The 26,599-nt window shown below is 38.9% G+C and overlaps 1 protein-coding gene across 1 annotated transcript in view; it reads right to left on the bottom strand.

Annotated features, from left to right (window-relative positions):
• Nucleotides 1–17,094: 17,094 nt before the first annotated feature.
• LOC144523242 (transmembrane protein 266-like) overlaps nucleotides 17,095–26,599 on the bottom strand; it is a 41,970-nt gene continuing 32,465 nt past the window's right edge. Inside the window, exons 7-10 of the mRNA XM_078258684.1 lie at nucleotides 23,760–23,875; nucleotides 22,056–22,251; nucleotides 18,298–18,360; nucleotides 17,095–17,756 (exon numbers count right to left, since the gene is read on the bottom strand). Coding sequence (XP_078114810.1) covers nucleotides 17,095–17,756; nucleotides 18,298–18,360; nucleotides 22,056–22,251; nucleotides 23,760–23,875 — 1,037 coding nt within the window. The remainder of the gene's footprint in view (nucleotides 17,757–18,297; nucleotides 18,361–22,055; nucleotides 22,252–23,759; nucleotides 23,876–26,599) is intronic.

The following is a 26,599-nucleotide window of genomic DNA, read 5'->3' as shown; positions in this document are numbered from 1 at the left end:
GTATGACTCTTATTTTGAAAGCCACAAAACAGATATGCTCCTCCTGCTTTAAACAGTGGCTTGATTGGTTCGGGACCATACGGGACTGCTCCTGACTACAAATTGACATAGTTTGCTCACGAGCCGACCTGACAAACATGTAAACATCCGTATGTAAGAGGAGCAGTTTAGGGAAACTGGTGAGTAGAAATATATGACGGTTTACGGTTGTGTCTGTTGACGTGGTTATTTTGCTGCAAGTTAAATATCAGCGTGGCTGTCTTATTGTAGGGTCAAATAAGGTGGGCTTTACTGCAGCTCACTAGTCTACACATTAGTCAACCACTGGTGTCAGGTATATACGTGTTGTATAAAAACTCTAATTATTTCATTCATCTTATCATTTTTGTGAACATTTCTTAATTTTATCACCAGCCATCATAGAGTCACAGTATCACATCAAGTAAAAGTCTTTTGTGACCTTGTTAGTCTACTGTATCTTCAAGTTGTTGCACATGTAGGCTACAGTAATGTTTGAGGACTATGTGCAATTGTTGTGCAGTTTGGTATTCCTGCCATCAGATCTGCTGTAGGAAATGCTTTTGGCCTTTGACACAGACACTTGATTGTGGAATAAACCATTTTTAATTGCCCTGAAAGAAGCATGGCTGATGACGTCAATGCAGGTTGTTGACTGCCAAGCAATGAACGTTAACGTCACAGTATTGTTGTAGAAGGTATAATTATTCTTGCTTTATGTTGTTTTTTTTATACTTATACATGGTGTTCTCAACAGGCCAGTCTCCTCCAGAACACCCTTTTTGTTGCAGAGCACAATAACAACAACAACAATAACAACAAACTGAACCCTATCACACTGAATGCCATCACTGCTGCCAGCAAGGCAGGAGGAGAGGTGTCATGACTAATAACTGGTACCAACTGTGTAACGGCAGGCCTGCAGTACTTTTTGTCTGCCAAAACTTGTCCATGCGTATTCAAGGGCACTGGTGATTTACAAAGACATGCAAACTACATCATATATCTCCTGAAAGCTCTATCATCGCATGCTCTTGTATGCTTTTTCCTTAAGACATCAAACATAATTTACAGAGACAATGTTTGATGTAGAGAGTAATCTGTAATCACTGTAGCCTAATTCATTGCAACAACAAAAAAATGAAGTGACCATTCAAGAGCACTGAAACAAAAATAATGATACCTGAGCTATAATTAGACCACAGCTGACATGAATTTAGTGAGTTCAGTTAGGATGCATGAACTGGTATAACTTCACTGAGGTCGTTTGAAAAACGGCAGGAAGTGCTTTTATTTTATTTTTAACAAGGTGGCTATGGAGATCAGTATAGACAAAGGAGTCGACAACAAAGTACTAGTGGTACAACCTGATTTGTACCAATGCCTTCTACAAGGTAGTTTATGTGCTTTTCTACTCAGTTTTTTGTCAAAAGAGAATAATAATTATTGATATACAAATGATATTGTTATAGTTTATATAGCACGCTGTCATACAAATACAAGTTGGTTAAATGGTATCATTTGGTATATGATTGAATATCTCTCTGCCTCACAATTCTAATCTGTTTTTGGTAATATCCCATTGATAATGTTGTCAATGCTAGCTTTTTACAGCTGTTAACCTCAGTCCTGGCTCAAAAATATATGGGATCTAGACATCTGTTTAATATAGTTTTGTTATTATTAGTACAAAATCAAATTTAGCATTTAAAAAAATCTTGCTCCAAATATTGAAATGTTTGTTATATATGTTATATAGGATTTTGCAACTTTAACTATTAATTATGTCTAAATGTTCTAATGCACCTTAAAGTTTCTTTTTAATGAGTGACTTTATCTTGTATTCTGTAATTGTTCAATAGAACTGTCAGCTCATACATCTAATGGTATTTCAATTGAATTAGGATGCATTAAGTTCAATCTTAGGTATTTTAATACAGCTCATATTGATCTTTATTACTAAGCTGTACTCTGTTTAGTATTAGAACAAGGTGCAATATGTGGTTAATTCAATGTGACTAACACATCATTTGAATGATTCACTCACTTGCATCAGTCACTTTAAATTGTACTATATGCTGTTTCTCAGAGAGAGTGGTATCATATTCAAGCCACTTTTATTTCTTATTCTAAAAGTGGCTTGAATATAAAATACATGTGCTGCAGATAGTTTTAAAACCAGGCTGAGCTTTACCTCTTTTATGCTTTGACATGCAACCTTTTCACCCGGCCCTTAGAGAGCTCATTATAACCATTACTTTACCTTTTATGGTCTCAGTCACTGTCACTAAAGATCTGTGAGAGCTTTGTATTATAAGCCTCAGCATGTTGTGGTTCCCTTTACAGGATCTCCTCCCTTGTCTGCTAAGCTGGCTGTGGCTACTATTTCAGACATCACTGATGTCAAATCCCAAGACGCTTTTTTGTCACGACCATGTGCTGGTGAGCCTCTTGTTGTCATAAATGCAGTAAGTGGCGTAAACAATGACAATGTAAAGAGGACTTAGGAAAGGCACACCAACTGAACTAATAGCACTTGAACACCATCCAACTATTAGCTCAATGTTCTTTGTATTAAATGATCTGTCTTTGCTACAATTCCCTCAATGATAAGTTAGAAACCATCATATGACAACTCCTCATAATGATACATCATAGACACAGCCTGATTAATTCTAGAAGCATGCATTAAGTGTGGTGCACTTAATCATTCTAACCTTTTGGCAAAGTTTGGATGGTGATGTCGTGGCTTATTTATGTATGCTGTATTGTATATAGCATTTCCCACAATGCATAGCCTGCGCAAAAGAATAAAATATTGAATGTAGACTAAAATATTATGGGCACTCATTCGAGTGTTTTATATATGTGTATTCAATATAGAGTGAGGAAATGTCACATGTAGCATTATTGTTTGTGACCTGTTAATGACTGCTAGATCAAGCCCGGCATACTAGCTGTCACTCTGGCATAAAAACCTCCCAGAAGAATCTCTAATCACAACTTGATGGGGCCCATTAACCTCATGAAATATATATGTGTGACTGAAATCATCCACTTAAACTTTGGCAAGAGCTAAATGTTGTTCTTTGGAATTCAGGGAGGGGGGTGGGGGGTGAGCTGTCCTGGGCTGCATTACTGAACTTTTCACAGTGATTGGTGTTAGGGCTCCATGGCACTTTGTCTTTATTGTCAGACCTATAACTAATTTACTCTGTCAAATTTTCCAAACTCCCCAGGCTTGATTCAGTTGAAGTTGTGCCAATGTGTCTGTCTGTTTGAGCATCTTTGCTATGAACAAAGTAATACATTATTTTTTTTTCTTTTGCAACGTATTCTTTTTTTCCAATTATTATTCGGTGAAAAGAAACCGACTTTTCACTGATCCCTTTTTTTCTTTTCTTTTTAAGTTGCCTAACTTTACAATATGTGCCATGGATTCTTTTGTCATTTATAGAGATATTTTGTAATGGTATATCTAATTAAGATGAATTTTAAAATTACTACAATACATGAAAAATTACTTAAATTATACAAATGCTTATATTAACCATCATTGTTTAGCCATTGTGTAATGAATATACAGGGTACTGAACAGTATATTGTTCATGTATTTATTTACAGATTCCCCACCTTCTCCTGTGGGGATTTCCCAATGGCTCCAGCAGAACTCTAAACCAGGAGTGACACATCTGAGCTCACCAGTCTTGACGCACAAGAAGGTAAAACTGTCAGTACGATTTTCTAAAATTATAGGCTTTTCTTAATTTTTCTTATCTTTATGAAAATCATGTTCTATTTTGTATAATGCTACATATAAGGAATTTCATATTTATTTTTAATGTCAAGCCAACTACTTTTTGTTGTTGTTATCATGTCAATTTTATCATAGTTGGAAAACCTTTTGGAGGCCAAGTTTGGAACACATAAGCTGAGTAGTTTGTTCAGTGCACAAGTTGATGTGTTCATTTTTGGCCTGTCATGGCCTATTGGTGTTAAAAAAGCACAACTGTAAAAATCACAACTCAAACCTCTGCTCTGCTGACCTTTATGTCTTTGTGTTTATTCAGGACGAGGCCTGAAGAGCAGTACTCCAAGCTGCTGTATGAGCTGGCTGATAAGCTGATGGCTGCAGGTATTTTGTTTTTCATCTGTGCTAAGTCAGTTTCTTCCGACACGTGTGAGGGTGTGAAATTTGTGCGCGCTTACAACATGAATTTATGTATTTGTTTCTGTGCACTCACTTGCCTGCACACGGTTGCCTGCATATCTGCAATAAGATGTTTGTTTATGTGTGTGGTGGGATCATCACATCTCTGTTGAAATGCAGTGAGAGCTTCTAGAGCTGCTGTAGCTTCTGGCTTTGTCCCCAACGAGATGCAGGTCAGCTGGACAGGAAAGATTGTCGCTCCTGTAAGTCATTAATCACATGCTTTGCAGCTTTGTTTGTCTCTCACCAAAGGATCCATACATGTTGTGTTTAGATTAATTAAAAGACTGAAAAACTTGAAAACACAACTTAGACTTCAAGCAGGTTTTGTTCGACAATTAGGGCCTATATATTTAATGATTGATGTCAAATCATACAGTATGTTAACTTCTTAGACCATGATTTGTGTGAAGATTGAATTCAAAATTTGCGATAAATAAAATGATAAACTGTTAAATGACAACAATATACCATATATAACATATTCTTCATTACAAACGGAAAAACAGAAAACAAATCCATGAACATTGGCAGTAATAATCCCTAAAGAATGAGGACAAACTCTTCCTAAACATAGCAATCCTATAGTATATAGCAGTATTCTTCAAACAGTGGTCTGACACGCTTTGGAACAGATTGTATTTTTTTTATAGACATCTAATGATCATCAGATGTCACAGGCTGGTGCCTTGTTCTTAAGACATCAGGCTAATTCCTGCACACAGTCGCATCTTTTAACAATTCTAAAACCACTGAGTGTATGACTGTATTATACTGCATTATAATAGCATTTAATTACTTTAATTTTTAAACATTTGAATAATTTTATTTGGACATTTGTTTCTCACTCTCAGCAACATTTGAACCTCGAAACCCCTTGATTGAAGAAATATAGTTAATGGGCAGTTTAAAGCTCTATATGATTTACCAGAACCAATAGTGAGTTAGCTTTAAGTGTGTTGAGCCCACACTTATGTCCAGAGTCAGCCAATTATTTTTTTTTATTAATATGAGCGCTTAGGTCTCCGCAAATCATGTTGTAATGATCTTTTAAAGATAAAAAGGTCAGGTATTATTTTAAAATACATAATAACAGCATATGTCACATCAATTGTTTTATATGTCACAACAGTGATAAAATGTGATAAGTCTTCATGCAGTTATTTATTTTGTCCTCAAAAATGCCTCAGAGTGGAGAGAGAAAAAAATCACATCCTCATGCAAGCGAGGCCGTTCTGAGAGGGGAACCATGTTGCAGATTTATAATTCATAATTCTTCAGAGTTAATGCAGTATTTACATGATAATTAGTATTAATTTTTGATTGGTGCCTCAGGGCAGTTCTGCATTGTTAGGCTGAAGAATCCATGCCATTATTACCTTATCAGTGTAACTGTCAGCCGCCTGTTTTATTTTACAAATGCACATCTTGTATTTTATTATCAGCTGCTCTCATCAGCACAGAGCGGCGGTCTTGTTGCTTATCAGCAGCTTTAACAAGAGGCCGTGTCACTTAAATCAGGAAAGAAGCAACAGCGCCTCTGTGTGTGTGCAATACCGAACACACTGAAACAGTTGGTCTCTAAATAATTTTATCTATTGAAACTAAAGTGCAAAAAATGCATCTATAATCCAGTTCATCACTATATTTAACTATTCATATATTCATATTCATTAGTCATATAGTTGCATTTGCAGTTTACTATAGATTTAGTTGTGACTCTTTCAAGTTTAACAGACTGATTTGAGGCAAAAGATTTTGGTTTCACAGGGTGAACAAAACAATAGGAACACCATACATAATGCAATCTAACGCAAGAGTTGATAGGACTTGATGCTTCCTCCAGTTGTTTTATCGACCCTCGACACAATCATTTTTTTGGCTCATTTTTAGTGTAAATAAAAATCGTAATGTATCTCTTTTCATAAGCAATGCATGAATTAAGTTATTTAAAACTTTATTCTTATGGTTTTTAACTCCCTGAAGTAGCTGTAACAATACGTTTTTTTTTTTAACAGAATAGTTGACTGACTTAAAATTATAATAAAAAATAAATAAAATGAATAAAAAAACTATTTTGATAATTGATTTATAAATTGTCAGCAGATTAATGGATTAAAATAATCGTTAGTTGCAGCTTTACCCTGAGGAGAAAGCATTGGATGCGTTCTAGGCTGTACAACACAACCACAAGTACTGCTGGGTAATTTAATGTAATGTGCAGAACGGTCTGGGCTTTATGTGCTCCGTAGTGTTCTGCTTACTGACCAGCTGATTATTCAGTTATGTCACAATCTGCCTGTTTTGTAAAGCACTCATGTTCTCACACCTGAGGGAGGCTTTGCTGTGTGAAGGAAGAGGTTTCAGCATCACTTTGGGGTATTTTATTAACAGGACAGCAGGTGTACGATTCCCTGACCCGCTCCTTCTACCAGCTGTGTGTGTGTGTGTGTGTGTGTGTGTGTGTGTGTGTGTGTGTGTGTGTGTGTGTGAGCATGTGGAGACCAAATGGCAGACAACCAGAGCTTTGGGAAAACTGACCGAGCTTGGCAAATCGACCAGTGACTCTGTTGAACCAAAAGCTGCCTGCTGCTCCCTAAAGTCACCTACTTTCTAGAGAAAACTTTGAGACGCTGGATACTGAAGGCAAAGGGGCATGCTTTTTTTTCCTGTCTTTCAAGTGAAAAAAAGGCCCTCTAGATTGACGGTGCCTTTCATACTGTATTATCCAGCCTGGCTTTTAACTCTAGGAGAACTGTGTTCACAAATTGATGCTCTGCTCCTTTGGGGCTGTAGCTGAAACATTAAATTGTACTGAAATATTCATATGTGAGTGCATTTAGCTGAGAGCAATTGATGTGTGACTCCCCAGAGGCCAGATGGAAATGTTGCAGGGCCCCAGCACACGCTGGCAGACACCCTGAGCTCTGGCTGGGACAGTGATTTAGCCGAGGCTACCGAGTCAGACCAAGTTGATGGCTACTGTAGTCAGGACGGCTGATGTCAGTGTCTGCCCGGTGGCCAGAGACACTGCAAGATATCTGCTTGTGCCGTAGACCAGTTGGCAACTTAAAAGTTAGCAAGGATTTTAAGACGACTTAAAAAATATAAGGGGAAAAGAGCAGTTTACCAGCCTATCACTCTCCACATTGTTTTAAGAAAAACCCTCACTGGTACAAAAATCCCCAACAAGTGATTAAAGTTGTCAAACAGCCACTTTTGTTGAGAAACATTTCAGAGTATGGATGCTAGTCAATTAGTTTTAGATGGATACATTACTCACTTACGTATTTTATGAGTACCAATGACTAAATTAAAAAGTACTGCTATTGGAGTAATTATTTTCCATTCATATTTCTACATGTGTGTTTATGAAAATGCTGGTGCTCTACTGTACATTGCAGTAATCTCAGCAGAAGTTCAGCATCTGGCTCAATGAAAGACAGTAATGTAATTCAGATCACACAAAACTGACGGTAAATTGTGTTTTATAGTCTACCTACACTGTATTTTAGTTATTCCTCCATTAATATGCATATATGAATATATCATAAGACTTTCACAAGACCAAACTCAAAATTCTTATTTCATTCAGACAGTTTATGTTTACAGTAGAGTAGAATAAACAAATCATGTCAGTCGGAAACAAACAGGAATTATTTGTTGTCATTTGAAATAAAGTGGAAAAACTAAATGAAAAATGAGTTTGCAGGTGTTTAAATCATTCATTTTCATTGACTCAGTATGCACTTACATCTCGTTACCGTCAATGTATGGGTCAGGATGTTTATGCATTTGTTGCAGAAGCAAGACATTGAATATGAATTAGTACATGGCTTCAATGCTATTTAGAAAAATGTTGAATCTGTGGCAGCCATTTCCCTGAAGAATTGGGCTTTTTACTCAAAATGTTTGCTAATTTACGCTTCATATAGCAAGTCATGCATAACACGCATGTTGTATTGCTGAATTAATTTTGATGTTCTTTAGATTATTTTAGTCAGTTCTTTGGAGCACAGCGTGATGTAGTCTCCCATCTCCCAGAGGACTGTGGCCTCATGTTTATCACATTAGCAACTTGGCGTATATGTCTTCTTCTGATTGCTTATAACATATCAGGGAGTAACATGAGAAATGACCAGTATTTGTTTTCACTGGAAGAACTTAGAAAAAGCCAAAGAACTTAACATGAGGCATCAAACTCAAGAATTAGTTTCTCTTCTTTCCGTTTATAGTTTTTATTAGCAAATTAAAAATGTGTTTTACATTCACTAAAAAATAATTTAATAATTAATATTTTATCTCAAGAGGACTGAAGTGATTGAGCTCGGTCACTCAGTGAGTCTTGTTTCCAGTTCCAGTTTGACCCACTTTTATCCCAGGTAGCACAACGAGCATCTAAGGGGAGGAGACCAGAAGAAAACTGTTTTATGTAAATGTGGAAAAAAAAGGAGAAAAAAAAAAAAACTTCTGTAGCCATGACAACAGTCTCCTGAGTGTATTTCTTCCACCAAGTGAACCTCTGGATCCTGTGCACTTAAGAAATATGTTTCAAAAAGAAAACCTGAGAAGCTTTTTAAAGAATGATGTATAATTTATTTGTATTTTTCTCCTGCTTCAGAGCCTTTTGAAAGAGTGTCCTGTGTGAGACGTGTTCTGAATCTGTCAGACCGCAGCAGTAATGCAGTCAAACTCCCCACATCTGTTTGTTCTCAATGAGATTGACCTTTTTCAACATATACCCAGCTGTTCTGTGCCATATGGCAGCGTTCAAAATCTCTTCCACACACTTGAAATAAATCACATTCATAAACAAAATCACTTAGGTGTTGATTCAGTAAATGCCTCTTGGACAGGCAATTGATAGGCATCTTATTTTAATGGCAAGATACATGGTTGTTATTTTATATGCAAACTCATTGTCTTTGTACTGGGTGACAGCTAACACAAAAAAAACTTAACTCATACTTAAAAACTTGGACTCTAGTCGTATTTTGGTGGTCGATCTTTCCTAGGATAGATAGATACATAGATACATACATACATACATAGATACATACATACATACATACATACATACATACATACATACATACATAGATAGATACATAGATACATACTGTAGATAGATAGATTTTTATTGATCCCAAAATGGGAAATTAGGGTGCTACAGCAGCAAAATATCAAGCACACAGCACACATACAGCATATACATGAAATAATAAATAGGATAGAGATGTAATAAGTTTGTATGTTGACAAGGAGCCAGAAGTATAAATTGATATGTGATTTCAAAGTCAGCCTTTTAACATTAAGATTTTATTAATCTTGATCGCTATAGCTATGCGAGTACTTTCGATAGAAAAAACCCCGACCCCAATCAGTGCAGGTAACACGGAGAAGCTGCAGCTACGTACTACAAGTGTCCCCTGAGCTAAAACGGCAGTGGTCGGGGCAAGTTTAAGAGTGCCTTTGTGGCTCTTACCAGACACAAAATACAATTAATATGTCTGTGCCACATGAACAGGGCCCTTACGTGTCAACAAGATGTGTTTTCAACTCAGACAGTGTTTAAATTCACCTACCCATGTCCCTGTCTCGATCCTGCCGGTAGCTAGCTTGCCCTGCTAGCTGATAGCCGTTAGCCGTTAGCTGCTAGCTGCCGTCCGGTGAGTGTGTACAGCCAGATAACCGTTAGCTGCTAGCTACCGTCCGGTGAGTGTATTCAGCCAGGCTTCTGTGATAATCATCCCAATAACAATCCATGGAGCGGCGGTGGTCTGGTGGATGTCCTGCATAGGACAGATCATGCCTTCGCAGCGAAAAGTTTAGATTATTTCCCCCTCAAAATGGGTAATTGAGCACTGTAGTGGTTATGACCATATCAGTGACTATATAACTACATGGAAACGGGATAAACGATGTCTGTGGCTTGCACAGTAATAGCGTCTCCTGGGAATTCAGTTGTAGCAGGAAAAGGTAAAGAGTAGTGTGTGAAGAGTGAAGAGCGGAGTTGTTCACAAGGGAAGAAGCTTGGAGTAATGTAACTATGGAGAACATAGCAGATATACAACACACGGAAGAGCCTTTGGAGTTTGATGGTATTTATTCGAACCCAAGTATACAGATGAAGAACTAGCCTCACAAGAGTTGGAAAGAACAAGACAGACAGAGGGGCAACAGGCAGATTAACTTGCTGCTCCAAGCGCAAGCTAAAGCTAGCCTTCAGTAACTGGAGGACATAGCAACACCATCGCCGCTCTGTGGATTGTTAATTGGGATGATTATCACAGAAGCCTGGCTGAATACACTCACCGGAGGGCAACTAGCAGCTAACGGCTAACGGCTATCTGGCTGTACACTCACCGGAGGGCAGCTAGCAGGTAACGGCTAACGGCTATCTGGCTGTACACACTCACCGGAGGGCAGCTAGCAGCTAACAGCTACTACCGCACTACTGTTTTTTTTTTAGAGGGGAATAAACTTCAAGACGTGACATGACCTGTCCTCTGGAGGACATAGCCACACCACCGCTGCTCCGTGGATTGTTATTCGGATGATTATCACAGAAGCCTGTCTGAATACACTCACCGGAGGGCAGCTAGCAGCTAACGGCTATCAGCTAGCAGGGCAAGCTAGCTACCGGCAGGATCGAGACAGGGACCAGGGTAGGTGAATTTAAACAATGTCTGAGTTGAAAACGCATCTTGTTGACACGTAAGGGCCCTGTTCATGTGGCACAGACATATTAGTTGCATTTTGTGTCTGTTAAGAGGCACAAAGGCACTCTAAAACTTGCCCCGACAACTGCCGTTTTAGCTCAGGGACGCTTGTACTTGTAGCTGCAGCTTCTCCGTGTTACCTGCACTGATTCGGGTCAGGGTTTTTTCTATCGAAAGTACTCGCGTAGCTATAGCGATCAAGATTAATGTAAAAATTGGCCGGAATTCTCCTTTAATGGTAGTGTCAGAGTTTCGATCAGCTTTTCACCCCCGCAGTTACGCTGTTATTACAGTGTGTTATGAAGAATTCACATATTTCTATATTGTGGGAAGTCCCCGGTTTCGATGACCTGTCCCCGGCTGGAGCTGTCCCCGGAAATGTCCCCGGTTTTCACTGTGACTGACAGACCCGAAATTGGAATGAAAGAAAGAAAACATTGACCAAACATATAGTCGCGCTGACTCGCACGCGCAAACTCAAGCCAGAGCAAGCGCTGCTCAGAGCTCAGATATGTTCTAGTATGTCCATATTTTACGATGCTAAAATTACTGTTTATTTACATGGAGTCTGGTGGGTTTAGCGAACGCAATTTTGCGGACTTTTTATCTTTAAAAAAAGGATCTTACTCTAACAGAAAGATCGACCTCCTTAGAAACAAATAGATGTTGTCAGACACTTAGAATATTAATCTGAGCCTGTCAGCGGCAAAACGAGCACTTTTATGAACGTAAATACAAGCTGGACAATTGACGTCCATTAACTTACATTGTAGCTTGTTTCGCCGTTGCCGACTGCAGCGATCTCGTTTAATACTGGACTAATGTAAAAGGAAAATATTTCCTCAATAGTTTTAACTGTATCCGATACTCAATGTGCTGTTGCAGAAACAAGCCTAGCGTGAAGCAATAAAACAAAAGCTGTCAGATAAATGTAGTGCAGTAAACATTACATTTCCCTCTGAGGTGTAGTGGAGTACAAGTATGAAGTAGTAGCAGGGGCGATTCTAGGATCAGACCTTTAGGGGGGCTCAGCCCCTAATGAGAATGTGACATGGATATAATGCATGCAAAAGTGTTAATCTACGCCATGAAATTACCAACTTCTTCACAACCGCACACCTCCTCTCCCTCTGACTCAGCCAAAGGCATGAGTCTGGCACAACCACCTCAACCAGAATCTAAGCTTTCCAATGATATTAGTGCCAGGTTTGCGAGAAAATTAACATTGAACTTACATGAAATGTTATCATATTTGCATTCTGCATAAATCTCTGCACACCATTACTCTCTGTGAAATATTTCACAAACTCTTCACTCAACACATGCATCGGTACAACAAGCGGTTCCCGGGTAATCCGGTTTTGAAATTGCAACAAAACTTCTACATGCTCTCCAGCTTTGGGCCAAAATTATAATGTATTCTCATGTAAACTATTTATGTCAGCACAGACATTTTTGTAAATTGCTTAGCCAGTGTATCCCACCATAATGGTTATTATATTGCCAGATTCCAGACAATCCCACTTACTTATATATATCCCACTTACAAATATGAATATATTTTTATACTGGAATACTTCCTAGTGACATTAATGCAACAATATGAAGAAAAAACTATTCAACCTGTGTCTGCATGGTTAAAATTCTGAAGTGCAAATTAGTTCAGGCTACAGCACAAATACAGTATTTACATCCATAGATAAGAATAATCAAGTCTTACCTCTGAATTTCTTTTCAAAGTGCACCAGATTGATGCATTTAAACATTAAAATAGACTAAATGTTCTTACAGGGGAGCATGCCCATGGAACCCCTAGGGGGGCTTGTGCCCCAGTGCAGCTCTAGGTCTTGTGATGCCCCTGGGGCAGTGTCCCCATTTTAAGTTTTACATTACCTTTTTTGGAGGTATTTACGCTTCTGAGCCGAAAATGTCCCCGGATTTTGTCTCAGAAATCTGGTCACCTTATTGTAGAGTCGCAGGCAGAGTCAGTAGATGTAAATCAACATGATCATGTAATCTTAATGCAGTTAAAGTGACTCCCTTAGTGCCATTATTAAAACATTTTAATTATTAAGTGTCTAATGGTCACTGGTAATACACTGAGCTTCCTGTGAGTGTGACAGGGACCCTCCTGATTCGTCGGATAGGTCTCAAAAGTAATTTACTTCTAAACATGTCTCCTAAAGGTCTGCTCATTGTCCCTGCCTGTCAAAATAGAACACTTAACTCAAACTGACCTGGTATGATACGTATTGACAAATTGGGGTTATATTAATCATTTAGGCTCACCTTTCATTTGACCTTTCGTAGCAGACGAAAGGCATTAGGCATCACGCTTTGTTTACACTTATTAGCAGCGTACAAATAATTTAGCTTTGCATCACTAGGCAGTGTATCTGAGGGTGGAGCTGGAAGTTGAACCGAACGAGTTGTCTGTTCTTTTACATGGCTGGTTGAGCAGGAACGGGTTGAGATCAGACGCGCAGCACCTCCACTTGAGACATTAATACCAAGGCAGCCGTGACATATTGAGGCTGAGCCGGGCTTTGGCACCCATATTCAACAGGATTCCTTTGTGTGTGTCGCGAGCCAAGCAGATCATTATTTATTCACTTGTTCCATGGCATGAGATAGGCATTGTTGTTTTTGTAAACTAGATTGATGTGATGGGTCTAGTAATAGCTAGAAGGTTGCAGATCCAGGTGATCAACTTGTTGGCTCTTTAAAAAACAAAAAAACAAACACACAACACCATTTGCTGCTGAAGACAATTTAAAAACAGGGGAACCTTTTGTTTTTATACCAAAAAAGATGTTGAGGATTCGGTGGATTTTAACACCAGTGTTACATCATCAACCTGCTGATTTGTTGTTGTTGTTGTTGTTTTCCAACGCCTCTACATTTCCCTGATGATGACTTTAAAGTAAAGCATGTTTCTGTATTGGTTTGAAGTAACTTTATTCAGTGGAACATAAATAACTTTTATTTTAATATATTCTATTTTCAGGCTGTTTGAGAGATGACTCAAGCTTTAACAATCACTTCTTGATTGTTAGTTAAACCCAAATTAAATATAAATATACAATAAATTCCTAATAAGTGACAAATAGACCTCCCAAACAACAATGCTGCTTCAGATTTATTTGAATTATTTTCTTGCATTTCAAATAGGTGCTAGGCTTCTTTACTCTGTAATTAAATATTTTTGTTAAAACTATTGTTTGCAAAACAGTTTTTGCATTTGCTTTAACATTTTATCTTATTTATTATGATAGTACAGTAGGAAACTGAGACAATGCTGAGCTATACTGTTCCCAGACAGCGGCCCCCCAAAAAAACCTGGTTACTGTTAATCCTACATTGTTTTAAGACTCAGAACCGTATTGTATCACTGATTCATATTCAAATTTAAACTGATTCTTGTAAAATAAAAGAACATTTTAGATTAGTTCATCTTGTTGTCCTTTAGCCAAGTCTTCATATGTGGCCTACTGTAGTTAATCTATAAATAATACAGTATAGCTGCAGCCTCTTCACACAAAAGGCGTATTGGCTATAGGCCATCAGCATTTACTTGTGATGAGGGTAACTATGGTGGTCATGGGGCGAATGTCACTTAAATAAACATCCAGAGAGTGGTCTAGTGTAGTCCAGACACTGCAGTTGTAGTATATAGCCTACATATGTTTTAACAATTTGTCTCACGTCTTGATTGAGAAAAGACATTGTGCTCTATCAATGTAAATACACCTGCTATACTCCCTAAAAATGAAATAGAAATGTTGCAAGAAAAGAGGACATTGGCAGTTTGCAAAGTTATTGTCTTGGGTTTAAGATGCAGTTTTTGAAATGCACTAACCATTATTAAACATCCATCCAACCGTCCATAGTCAGTGAAGTAAGTCTTACAGTCAGTGTCATTTAAATTTAGTGTCAGGGCCAGGAGCGATTCTAGGATCAGACCTTTAGGGGGGCTCAGCCCTTAATGAGAATGTGACACGGATACAGTGCCTTGCAAAAGTGTTAACCCACCTGCTAAATCAGTAATTTCAATGGATAACAATGACTATATGTATTTATTATTAAAACAGTATAAGATAAATGCAAAATATTAAACATATGAAAAAACTACGAAAGTCCCTTTATGGACTACCAGAATCAAATGAAATGATAATAAGGTGTAAACAATAAATAAATAAAAAAATAAAACTTTCCTTGACTGGGTTACAGGTGCATAGCATTGACAACAGCAACACAGGATATTAAACCTGTTTCTTTGAACCTGTAATTGTTTGCCATCTGTCACTAACACACAAGTTCGCAAACTCTAACTTGAAGCGCTAAAATTGATTAAATAATAATTTGTTTTTTATTATTATAATTTTTAGGGGGGCTGAGATGAAATTTAGGGGGGCTCGAGCCCCCTAAAAATTGTCTAAAATCGCCACTGGTCAGGGCTTCAAATCAGTTATTTAGGGGGATGAGTCTTCAGTTCTGTTTCTCCAAAAAGAGCTGCAGACAGAATCCTTTGTAAACTAATACTGATAATATTCTTATGTGCACCACAACGGTATTTGTAATAGTCCCCTCAGTTCCCATATGAACTGCGTCGTTTACAATTGAATGAAATAAGTCTGTTACAAACAATCCAGATACCCAGATCTGCTAATTAACTACTTAGTTCTCAAAACATAAACCACTTGTGTTGATAGCTTAATTAATTGCAGCCATAATAGTTATTAACAATTAAAACATTCTCTGGATACTTGTAAACATTTGACAAGCAACAAAATGGTATGGAGTTTATCTTCTGAATTAATGATATGAGAGGGTAATTAGGGGGGTTGATACTGCTCACGACACACTTACAATGACTTCACCAATTAGCAGTTGTTGTGACAGGTCTTCCAATGTTAATAACCTTAAATAATTTAGATTTTTCAAAATCATATGCATAGGAGATGATGCTAATGAAACAGAGCCTGTGAGAAGAACGTATTTGATTAGAGCTCACTCAGTGTTTTTATCATGCTGCACTATCTTTGGTACAGCTTTAAGAGTCAGTAAACTGAACGCAGTTAGGGAAATACTAACTTTTATTTTTGCTATTTTCATTCAAAATACAACACCTGCATTTGGCAATAACTTCCTCCATATCAAGTTCACAAAAGTGTCTGTAAACATTAAAGTGCAAAGAATTTGCTTGCCATTTAGGGCACATATGTTTTAAAGGTTCATGCTACAAGCACTCCAATCTAGTTTCATGTGAAGAATCCAGTCACTTGCCTTTTCAGTTCATCCACACAAATATACCCTACTTATGTTTTTGTTTCTTTTACAAGTAAAACAAAAATTCTATTTAATTAATTCTAATGATGGTCCATGGTTTCAAATCAAACAAATAGGTGACAGAAAGGCAAAGGTAAAAAAAAGAAGAAATTGGCTGTTGCCAGTTGTTGCTGTATAGTTAAGCCAGTTGTATTTACCCTGTGGCTGTTTGAACAAAGAACAGCATGACTGATGTTTAAAGTTGATCATACAAATTAAAATAAACACAATAACAAGAAAAATGCAATAAAAAACACTCCTTTTAACTGTTTGAAATTCCAAGAACAGAGAACAGTGTCTTGGTTTGCAACACGATTCAGAATTAAAGTTTTTGTTCAGTATAGGCTTGAATGGCCCCTTGCTGGTTTTAATTCATGTAAAGTTCAGTGCATTTAGGACCTATTCAAAGTGAGGATTCCTGATGAATAATGTGTCCAAGAACACATTAGACTTTCCCTTACTGGGATGTTCTAGTCTTTGTTGTGCTATGCCAGGGAATTTCTGATTTCAAAAATCCATCAAGGAGGAACAGGGGAGGTATGGCAAAAGGGCCTAAGAGTTGTAATTGTTATTTCTACTATTGACCTCTAAACATGTCAAATTAAGGAGCATCAGTGTTAACTGGAAGCTAAGGCTAAGCTTGCTCAGGATTGGCTAAAATTGGATTTACACAGCAAAAGAAAAATCCAATTTAAAAATTTAAAATTTAAAATCTTATGTGCCTCTCATGAGGTTTGGCTTGCCATAACAGTTCAGATATGTGCCAAACAGGGTGGCAGTAAAAGAAGAAAATACTTGTTTCTGTGTAAATGTAGCCTATGTATCAGGCATGTGCCCCAGAGGTGTGTCAGCTGGTCCCAGGAGCCGGTACTTCTCCTCCAGGGACGGCTCAGTGGTGCTGCCCTGCAGGTGGATCAGTGGCTTAGTCTGCAACAGCACGCAACCCCTTCCCCGGGCTCGTCTCTCCTCTTGGTTCCTGCGGTTGAAGATGTTTATTCTGTTGTCCAGCTCAGGACTGGCCTTTTCTGAGCCAGTAGGGCTGGGAAGCTTAAGGTTGACAGGGTCTACTACCAGGCCCTTTTGAGCAAGGCAGGAGTCCTCAGAGAGGGAGGAGAGTAGCTCCTGCACCACCATGCTGGGGTCCCTGCAAGGGTTCCTGCTGGGGTCCCTGCTGGGGTCCTGGCCTGAGAAGGAAGGAGGGCACCAGCGATGGGTGTTGTAGCTCAGACTGAGGTCCTGAGCTGTGCTGCTGCTGCAGTCCGTCATAGACAAACCCGGGGTGTGGCTACTCAGGCTGTGGGGGCGGGCCGTCTGGCTGCCACTGGACTTTGATATGCTGGTTGAGGCGTCACTTGCGGCGCTGCCCACCCGCTCACCAAGCATCGAGTTTGACTGGATGGGATTTGGATTGGTGGGGAGGTGAACGTCGATGGCTGCCGTGGTGATGACCCGGGCACCTAAGCCAGAAGCTCCAGCATCTTGAAAGACGGTTTATACATTTAGAGAAAGTCAACACAGATAAAACAAATTAGCCCTTCACTTCAAACGAAACAAGATAGATAAGATAGACTTTTATTAATCCCGCACTGGGGAAATTCCTGCGCTACAGCAGCTCAAAAGAAACAAGTGCATACCAGTGTACTTTCTGTCAGTCATATCGACAAAACTTGTGAATGAATTACAGTATGCTGCTGTCTTTGGTAAGGTCTGAGATATTTACTCAACAGATTTCCTAATGTTGGCTAAATGTAAATTTATGGTAATCTGAAGTGTAGAATAACATAGAAAGAATTTATGTCTGGCAAAAGCCAGGCTAAATAAGGTAAGTTTTGGGTTTCCATTTGAATATTTATCACGATTGATCACCTGCATCAGACAAATCTATGACCAAACCTATGAAGTTTTTCACTAAGACTAAGCAGCCCTATAACCACTCAAAAGACTTTTGAGTCACTGCTTTACTTAATTTAATGAACATGTAGTGGAGTGGTATATACTGTACTGTAGGCGTTCACTCACCACTGCTTGCTTCACTGTAGTATTGGCTGATGTAGTTGTTCATGTCATCACGCACAACTGGATCTGAGTTAAAAAATAAAAAAAGATAAATAAATAAAATGTACATAATTAATATTTGTGAATAACAACACCCAAGTGTGTTGCTAAAGTCGGTGACTTCGTTTAATGTAATCTTTAAAAAACAAACAAAAAAAACCTCCTCTCTGGAGCAAGCATGTATATTATTCCGTTACATGTTTTATTGTTTAAAAACAATAACTGTATTCATATATTTCCCATACCATATCTACACAAGGATGCCCATTATCCCTTTTACTGTTTCCACTCTTTAATAAACCTCTGTCTGCATCCTGGATTGTGATGCTTTCCCCATCACCCAGTCAAAATCATACCACCATAAAAAAAAGGCTTGTGTGCAGATGATATTATTTATACATCACACACTTTTTAGTTTCTCTTATTTGTCCAAAATCTGATTATGAGCTACTACTAAATACTTTGTGCATACATCATTGGTTAAACCTGCTGACAGCTTTACTCAAATTTGGCTTGACTTGCTGCATGTGCAATTGGAAAAATATGAACTCCTTGTTAAACAGGAGAGCCTTCCTCCTACAGTACCTCCATACATACATCTAATTCATTTTTTCCCTCTTCACTACCACTCCATGACATAAACTGATACATCCACACAGTAAGTCATGTGTTGTGTTTTCTCTGTCTGTCCTGTAATGTTTTCCAGTTTCTATGATGTTGTATAAAAAATATGCATAATATGCCAAATATGCCTGCTGTCACTGTTGTTAGTACAACTTTATTGTTATCACAGTTTTGATTGCAATGTCTGGTTGTTGAAATTTTGAATTATACATACATGCATTAAAAACATGCATCAAATACTGTTAGACCTACATAAATATTATTATATATAATATGAATACAGAATGGACCATATATTGCAAGTATATAACAGGAAATGACCAGTCAAATTAGGGTATAATATAGTGTGAATGACTCACACTCTATGTGGCAGTGACTGTAATTGGATTTCATACATTTTTGTCCGTAGGTCCATTTCAGTGTTAACCACCCAAACTAGTACAAATGGAAAATATCTCTTATGTTTACAACATAATATTGACAGAGATGACTTCTGCCCCAGGCCACGGGTACTTTATTGTCAAGTGGTCAGGAACATGCACTGCTACGCTATGCATTAGCTGCACCCTAGTGCACCAGAAATAAACTGGGACAGGGACAGGGTGGGGTTGGTTTCAGGGATGAGAGGAATGGGGGGAAATGAGAGAGTGGGAGCTCTTTGTTCAGGAACAGATCCCTCCAGTCTAGCAGGCCTCAGTGTGCGTGGTGAATAGCTGTGATCTGCTATGCTCCTCTGTCCGCTTGATTGGTCTTGAGCTCACTGTCCGCTGGCTGAGTGCGAACCCAGAGTACCCTGAGTGCTAGCCCCTGTCCCCTGGGACATGCTGCAGACTCTGATGGGTAATTTCATTTATTTTTCAGTCTAAAATATTAATCCCTGACCCACCCCTGGAGAGGAAGCATTGCACTCACTAAAACAAGACTGAGACAATCACTCCACAATTAATAAGACATGAGTCTTAAGAAAGAATGGGCTGTCCAGCATACATTAAAGGCTCTGCCCTTCTTTCAGTGACAGTCAAGTTACTAGGCTACTCGTCTGGAAAAAAAAAAAAGAGAGGTGACATGCTGAGGTCCCTTTAGTTAAAATCTGAACTATAATTTTGATGGGTGAAATATCACTCCTACACCACAGGTAAAGTGGGATGAGAGGAAGACAAGCAACCACTGCATACAGATACAGTACATCAAAAACATTATTTTAGATTAAAAAGAAACAGACTTTGATTTGCTAACATACTAGTGACACAGTTTGGGAAATTCATATATGTTGGCTTTTATGAGGATGAGAATGATGAAGCCTACTCACTTCGGTCATCCCCTAAACGTTCCTCTTGGGCCACCAGCAGATTGACATTTGTGGTTTTAAGTTAAATGACTCAACAATTACTGGATGGATGCCATCAAATTTGGTACAGACTTTCATGTCCCTCTTAGAATAAATTGTAATAACGTTGGTGATCCCCTGACTTTTCATCTAGTGCCATCATCGGTTTGTTTTGACTTGCAAAATGAATGGCATTCCCATCAGCCACAGCTGCACTTTGTGCTGCTGCTAATTAGCAACCGTTGGCACGCCAACACGCTAAATTAAGATAATGAACATTGTAAACATTATACCTGCTTAAGTTCAGCATGTTGGCATTGTCATTGTGAGCAGGTTAGCATTTAGCTCAAAGCACTGCTGTAGTAAAGCCTCACAGAGCCAATAGCTTGGCTACAACCCTCTCTCTTTATTTGAAAAAAAGAACTCCACTGGCTCATTGATTAACGCTGATTGTCACTGGATGTTCCTAAAATCTACATGGTTTGGTACTTTAAGGTGGCAAAACCCTCAATCTCCTGGGATTTTCATTTGTATGAAGGCCTTGATAAGAGTTCTTGGTCATTTGATAGCACCATGCAGGTGAGTGTAAGCCCATTGAGACTGCGTCTGCAATATTGAGCAATACAAATAAGCTTGGCTTGATTTGAGTTGACCTGACTGGAGCCCTGTGGCCTAAGTGCTTATCCCAGTGACTATGTTCCTGTAAAAGCCCCACTTGTTTCTGAGAGCCAGATTTCCCACTATGCCCTTAGGGTAATATTGTGGCCGCTGTGGAGCCTCCTGGTGCCCTATTGTGGTTTGCAGGTGAAGGGGAACAGATGTTGACAGGAGCCCACTAGCCCCGAACAAGGCCCAATGCACAGAGCACTCTGTACCTGAAATAGCCCAAGTGGTCTGGGCTGGCTGGGTCAGCCTCACCACGAAGGGGCCGGTAGGAGAGAGAGTTGGGGCATGACAGAAGTCCATCCAAGCTCACATAGTGTCAGAGAACATGCTTGTTTTCTCCAGGATTCACCAGATTCTAAAAGGTATTTTGTCCTCAAATTGATCCCAATGTGCCTGCGGTCAGATGGGTGTTGTGTGTGAGTGTGGAGGGGCTAAGAGCATGGCCTCGAAGATGCTCTAGGGCTACTTCTCCAGATTAACTTTACACTGCTCTGGCATCCAGTTCACCTGATGTTACACTGTTAGGGACTTTTTGTTCCTCATAATCATGTACATACTTTATGCTGTACCTCTCTCCTGGTTTGTCATGCTGCTTTCTCAAGCAAACACTGCACCTGGTATGGTACCTATATTTTTAATGCCACAGGATTTTGTCTTAGATGCATTTTAATTCTCACCTACTGCATTAACCTCACTGCAGGACATTTTGGAGCCAACATCTGGGAATGAATAAAAACATTTTTTGTTTTCTTTCTTACATTCCTTGCATTTCAACTGTTTAGTATGTATGCTTTATTTCACTGTTTACAAAACCTAATCACTTCACATTTAGTGTTTTCAGTATCTAGCCTCATAAAGTTTCTCCGGTCCATTTTATTCATTTTCTAAACCCCACTAGATGGCGCTCTCTGTTTTACAAAGGGTTGCAAGCACACTGAATTGCTTGCTGCACACTTGAGCCTTTTTCTTTCAAACAAAAGCGCCATTAAGTGGGCTGAGAATATAAAGAAAATCGTTGAACGAAGCATCATGTGTCTTCGTTTGGCCTCTTGTAACTAGCAACCAAGTCCCAAAAAAACTCTGCTTTTTAGAGACCATACTGTACCTGCAGTAGCATGAGGCTCCCTGGGGTTTCTCTGGCTGCCTTCATCGTCAGACTCCCCAGGAGTCAAGCCTTCTACAACCTGAAAACTCCTGCCCTGTTTGCTCCATACATGGTGGATCTGCATGGCTGCTTCACGTTCTGCAGCAAGGTCCAGGTCCTGCTGGGCCAGATGGGCCCTCAGCTGCCTGATCTCAAACTGGAGATGGTTGGTGTGTATTCATAGAAAAAGGAAAGGAAAAACAGCAAGTTGGGAGTGTGAAGGAACAGAGAAAGTAGAAATGGATTTTAAAAAGGATGAGTGAAAAGGACAGAGATGGAAAAAAGGATAGTGAAGGCAGGAAAATAAAAAAACAGGAAGAAAGAAAGAGGAAGGGAAATAAAACAGAAGGAAGGAAGAGAGAGAACAAGGAAGGATGGAGTGGCAAAGATACAGGAGCAGGTGAAAAGGTGAGCGGAAAAGGGAGGGAGAGAAAACGTCATCTGCATACATTATACATACAAAACAAGAACGTCACATACACTGTTAGCATTATGCATATTTTCTGAACAGGGAAAACACCTATTTAGATTATGATTTACATAATTTGTGGCGTAAAATACAATAAAGACTACAGTAACATCCTGTGTATAGACAAACAAAGCTCCTAAAAATAGTTTAAATTGTCTGGGTTGGAATCAGTGTTGAGATTTTCTCCAGAACTGACAGATCACTTTAAAAACATCACGGCTAATTGTAAATTGTTTACTCCAAGTGCATCATCTAATTATGTGTTGGGTAAATTGTATGCTTCGTTGATATACAGCGGTGATGTCTCTCTGTATTGATTTCAGGGTTTTGGGCCTGGAGAATACATGCAACCGACAAAATATTGCAGCAGTACATTTTGTTATATTTTTTACAAACTATACATAGAGGAGGTATGTATTATTCTTTCTCCAAGTGTGTGCTCTGAGGAATCATAATGGAATGTGTGGAAAGACTGGACCTGTTTGTAAGGTATTGCTGCCCTCCTCTGGTGGAAGATGAACTGGCAATGTAGTATGGGCTTATGTGGCCTTAATCAGACTATAACTGTAGTAAACCATAATACCATGACAGTTTTTTTTTTTTTTTTTTTTTCAAAGATTGGATGGCTATACAACTATAATATGACTATAAATGGACTAAGCAGTGAGTGAGAAACTTCTATAATTGAATTGGAACACTTTTACTATTGGCATACAATATATGCCTACAGTAATTATGTGTGACTATGGCTAACTTTACAGTTATATTCAACTCAGTCACTGTCATTTCTATCAACATGCAGTACTGAGGCTGTAGACAGATTCCAATAGTGTCCAAATTTCAAAGTGGAAACAAGTGTAGAACAGCTATATAGAAACCTTTCAGCAATATGATCCACTTCCCCCTTCTCCAACACCCATATTTTTTCAAAATACTGCTGAATGCACAACTTCTGTCTCAGTCCCAATGCGGAACCACTTCAAGGTTGTTGGTAGGTGTGTGTGTGTGTGTGTGTGTGTGTGTGTGTGTGTGTGTGTGTGTGTGTGTGTGTGTGTGTGTGTGTGTGTGTGTGTGTGTGTGTGTGTTGTGCATGAGGACCCATATAATGTTTTGAGTGGATGTGCTGAATATTCTTTCCTCTTTTTTTTTCTCTTACAAGCTAATTTAGGTTAAGTGTGTGGTGAATTGGTACTCACAGCCTGTTCCTGGCAGATCTGAGTGAGACGCTCCAGCTGCTCCTCTCTCACAGCCTTGGTCTTCTCACACTGCTGGATCTCCAATTCCATCTCAACTTTGACTTGTAGCACATACGCTAACATGGGAGAGGGGGGAGAGCGAGAGTTAAAACAAAAACAATACTATTTTTATTTAGATCTCTAAACTACAAAATGAAATGGTCTAAAAAGGATTGCAAGGTGTGTTAGGAGGCATCAAGACTTACTAAATGAAAAAAATATGACTTAGGTAAGACAGCTGCTGAAGGTATTTATGGTATAATACATTGAGAACCTTAAGGTCAAGGGTCAGTGTTGGTTGACCATTTGTCCTTTGCTCCATATATGTCTGTCATCATCACATATGCAAACCTCATTAATTACTGGCTACCAGTAACCCCATACCTGTATTGAATGAATTTTGCAAGGTGCTGAACATTTTCCACAGGGATCTTGTTTCATGCTGACTTGACAGTGTCACAAAGTTTTAGTATATTTTCAGCCCAGATTGACACTGAACATCCCATTATGCTTAAACCAAAAAGTATTTACTGTGTTGACATCAAGGCTGTACCCACCATTGAGGTCACCGAGGTCTGGACCTCTGTATTTTTTTCCAAAGTTGTGAAATGATTGCCAAAAGTTTAACCTTTTTAATAAAAACAAAAAAAACAGTAAAATCAATAAAAGAAAAGACGAGCCTTATAGACTGCAGACATGAAGAGATGTGCCTCAAATGATGCTGAAACACTCCTTTGTGTACCAATATGGAAATCACTGAAGTTCTGCCAGCATACTTTGGCCAGCCTTGAATCAATCTTGCTTCTTTCCTGTGACCTTGATTAATTTAACTCTCATCAGCACCCATCAATCTTTTTTTTCACACAAACAGCAGCTGATTGGTTGTTTATTTATGTATTACTTCATTCATTTTATTTTTTAATATATTTATTAAATGATTCCGGGTCAGGTATAGGGTTGGGCATCGAGAACCGATTCCTACTTGGAATCGTTTCTTTATTGGAATCGTTTGGAGGATGTGGTTTCAAATCTGATCATGGGTTCCAAATTTAACATACGCAAGTTTTGGTTTCCGTAGCAGCCAGGCGCTTGTTGTGTTGCAGTCTTGGAGCACAGTAAGCAGCGATCTAGTGGGGCTTTATTTTACGTTGAAAAAGCCCTGTAAAACTGAAACCCACCATTGAATCAAAATAAAACTTTCCTCTCATTTGTGAAATAAGCATGTGACCCGTTTCAACTCCACCCCTCAAAGAATCGGAATCGAGAATCGATGCGAACCGGAATCGAAAGGAAGAATCGCAATTGGAATCAGAATCGTTAAAATCCAAATGATGCCCGACTCTAGTCAGGTATAGGAAGTATAATGTGCAGTCATGCTGGAATTGATGCATCAAACACTTAAATTAGTCTTGGTCAATCAAAGTAACGCCACCTCTTACAATCTGACTGCACACTTTATTTTTACATGACACACTTTCTGGAGCAGGATGGGAAGGTGTACCTAAAAAAAGGATAGTGAGAGTAAATTTGGATACCTGTTGTCATCACAGGTGGCAGACACATTTGTAAGCCGCATGATATGATGTCACACATGGAAATACTATGTATTCTGATGGGGAATGTTGCTATGGGCAACATAAAGAGGTGAAACATAATCAGTAGTTATACATGTCCAATTCTGTTATTGTTGAGATTGTGGATCTGTCTTATTACAAGACCCAACTGCCGGCTTTGTCAAAACACTAGGAGGAAAATGAAACAGCCTTTTGGGTACTGTGGGGGGCAGAGCAAAGCACACAGCCATCGCCACATGCTCCTTGTACCTATTTATAGTAATGTTGGCACACACACATTGCAAAAGTGGGGATATCAGACGGGGCCAGTCCAGTCAGAATTCAAACATGCATGAAAAGATAAATCACAAGTTCATTATTTAGCCGCACAATATGCAGTAATACATTAGTGCTCCTTCATATTGTATCTGTTTTAGTATGTGTTTGCAAGTGTACAGCGTCAATTGCATGATTATACTGTGTGTGTGTGTGTGTGTGTGTGTGTGTGTGTGTGTGTGTGTGTGTGTGTGTGTGTGTGTGTGTGTGTGTGTGTGTGTGTGTGTGTGTGTGTGTAACTGACAGCTGCATGCATAACTAATAACTAATTCACACCACAACTTCACACATGCTAACACTCTTTTCTCTCACCTGGAGTCAAGTGTTTTACTGTTCACACAAACATATAGGACAGATTATACACCAACACACAAAAACTGGTTTCCCTGCATTTTAAACTGATGTAGTACTTTAAGTGAATCAGTTTTCTGTCTATGAATATTGTGCTACTTTGTATATTCCCTCAAAATTTCTTCTCATCATTCACCATCTACTATTATGGCATTTGGTGACTTGGTAAAATGGCTCTGTTAACAGCCATTATTACAACTTGCACAAGAATTGGTTCCATTGTCTTCATATGTATCTGAAGATGGTAAGGAAGACTTAACATGTCAGTATTATTATTTTTTTAGATCACCTATTTTCTACATGTCTGGGAGGCTCATATTTCCTATCAGATATTTCACTCTGCTAATAAATTCTGCTTTCTAGTCCTTACAAATTCTGCTGCGGTTCACTCCTCTGTATTTCCACTCCCATCAGACTGACACAAACATCGCTGCTTCATACGTCAAGCTAATTCTGCGAGAGACTAAATCCCTCCCCTACGATAACCGAGCCGGTCCCTCAGCTGTACATTTATTGGTCTGAGTGTGATTTTTTTCCTCTTAGGTGTGTTGCCGCCTGCCT

Source organism: Sander vitreus, chromosome 1, assembly GCF_031162955.1.
Source record: "Sander vitreus isolate 19-12246 chromosome 1, sanVit1, whole genome shotgun sequence".
In the NCBI taxonomy this organism is placed as follows: Eukaryota; Metazoa; Chordata; class Actinopteri; order Perciformes; family Percidae; genus Sander; species Sander vitreus.
Note: the sequence above shows the minus strand (reverse complement) of the source record. Positions and strands in the feature narration are given on the sequence as shown.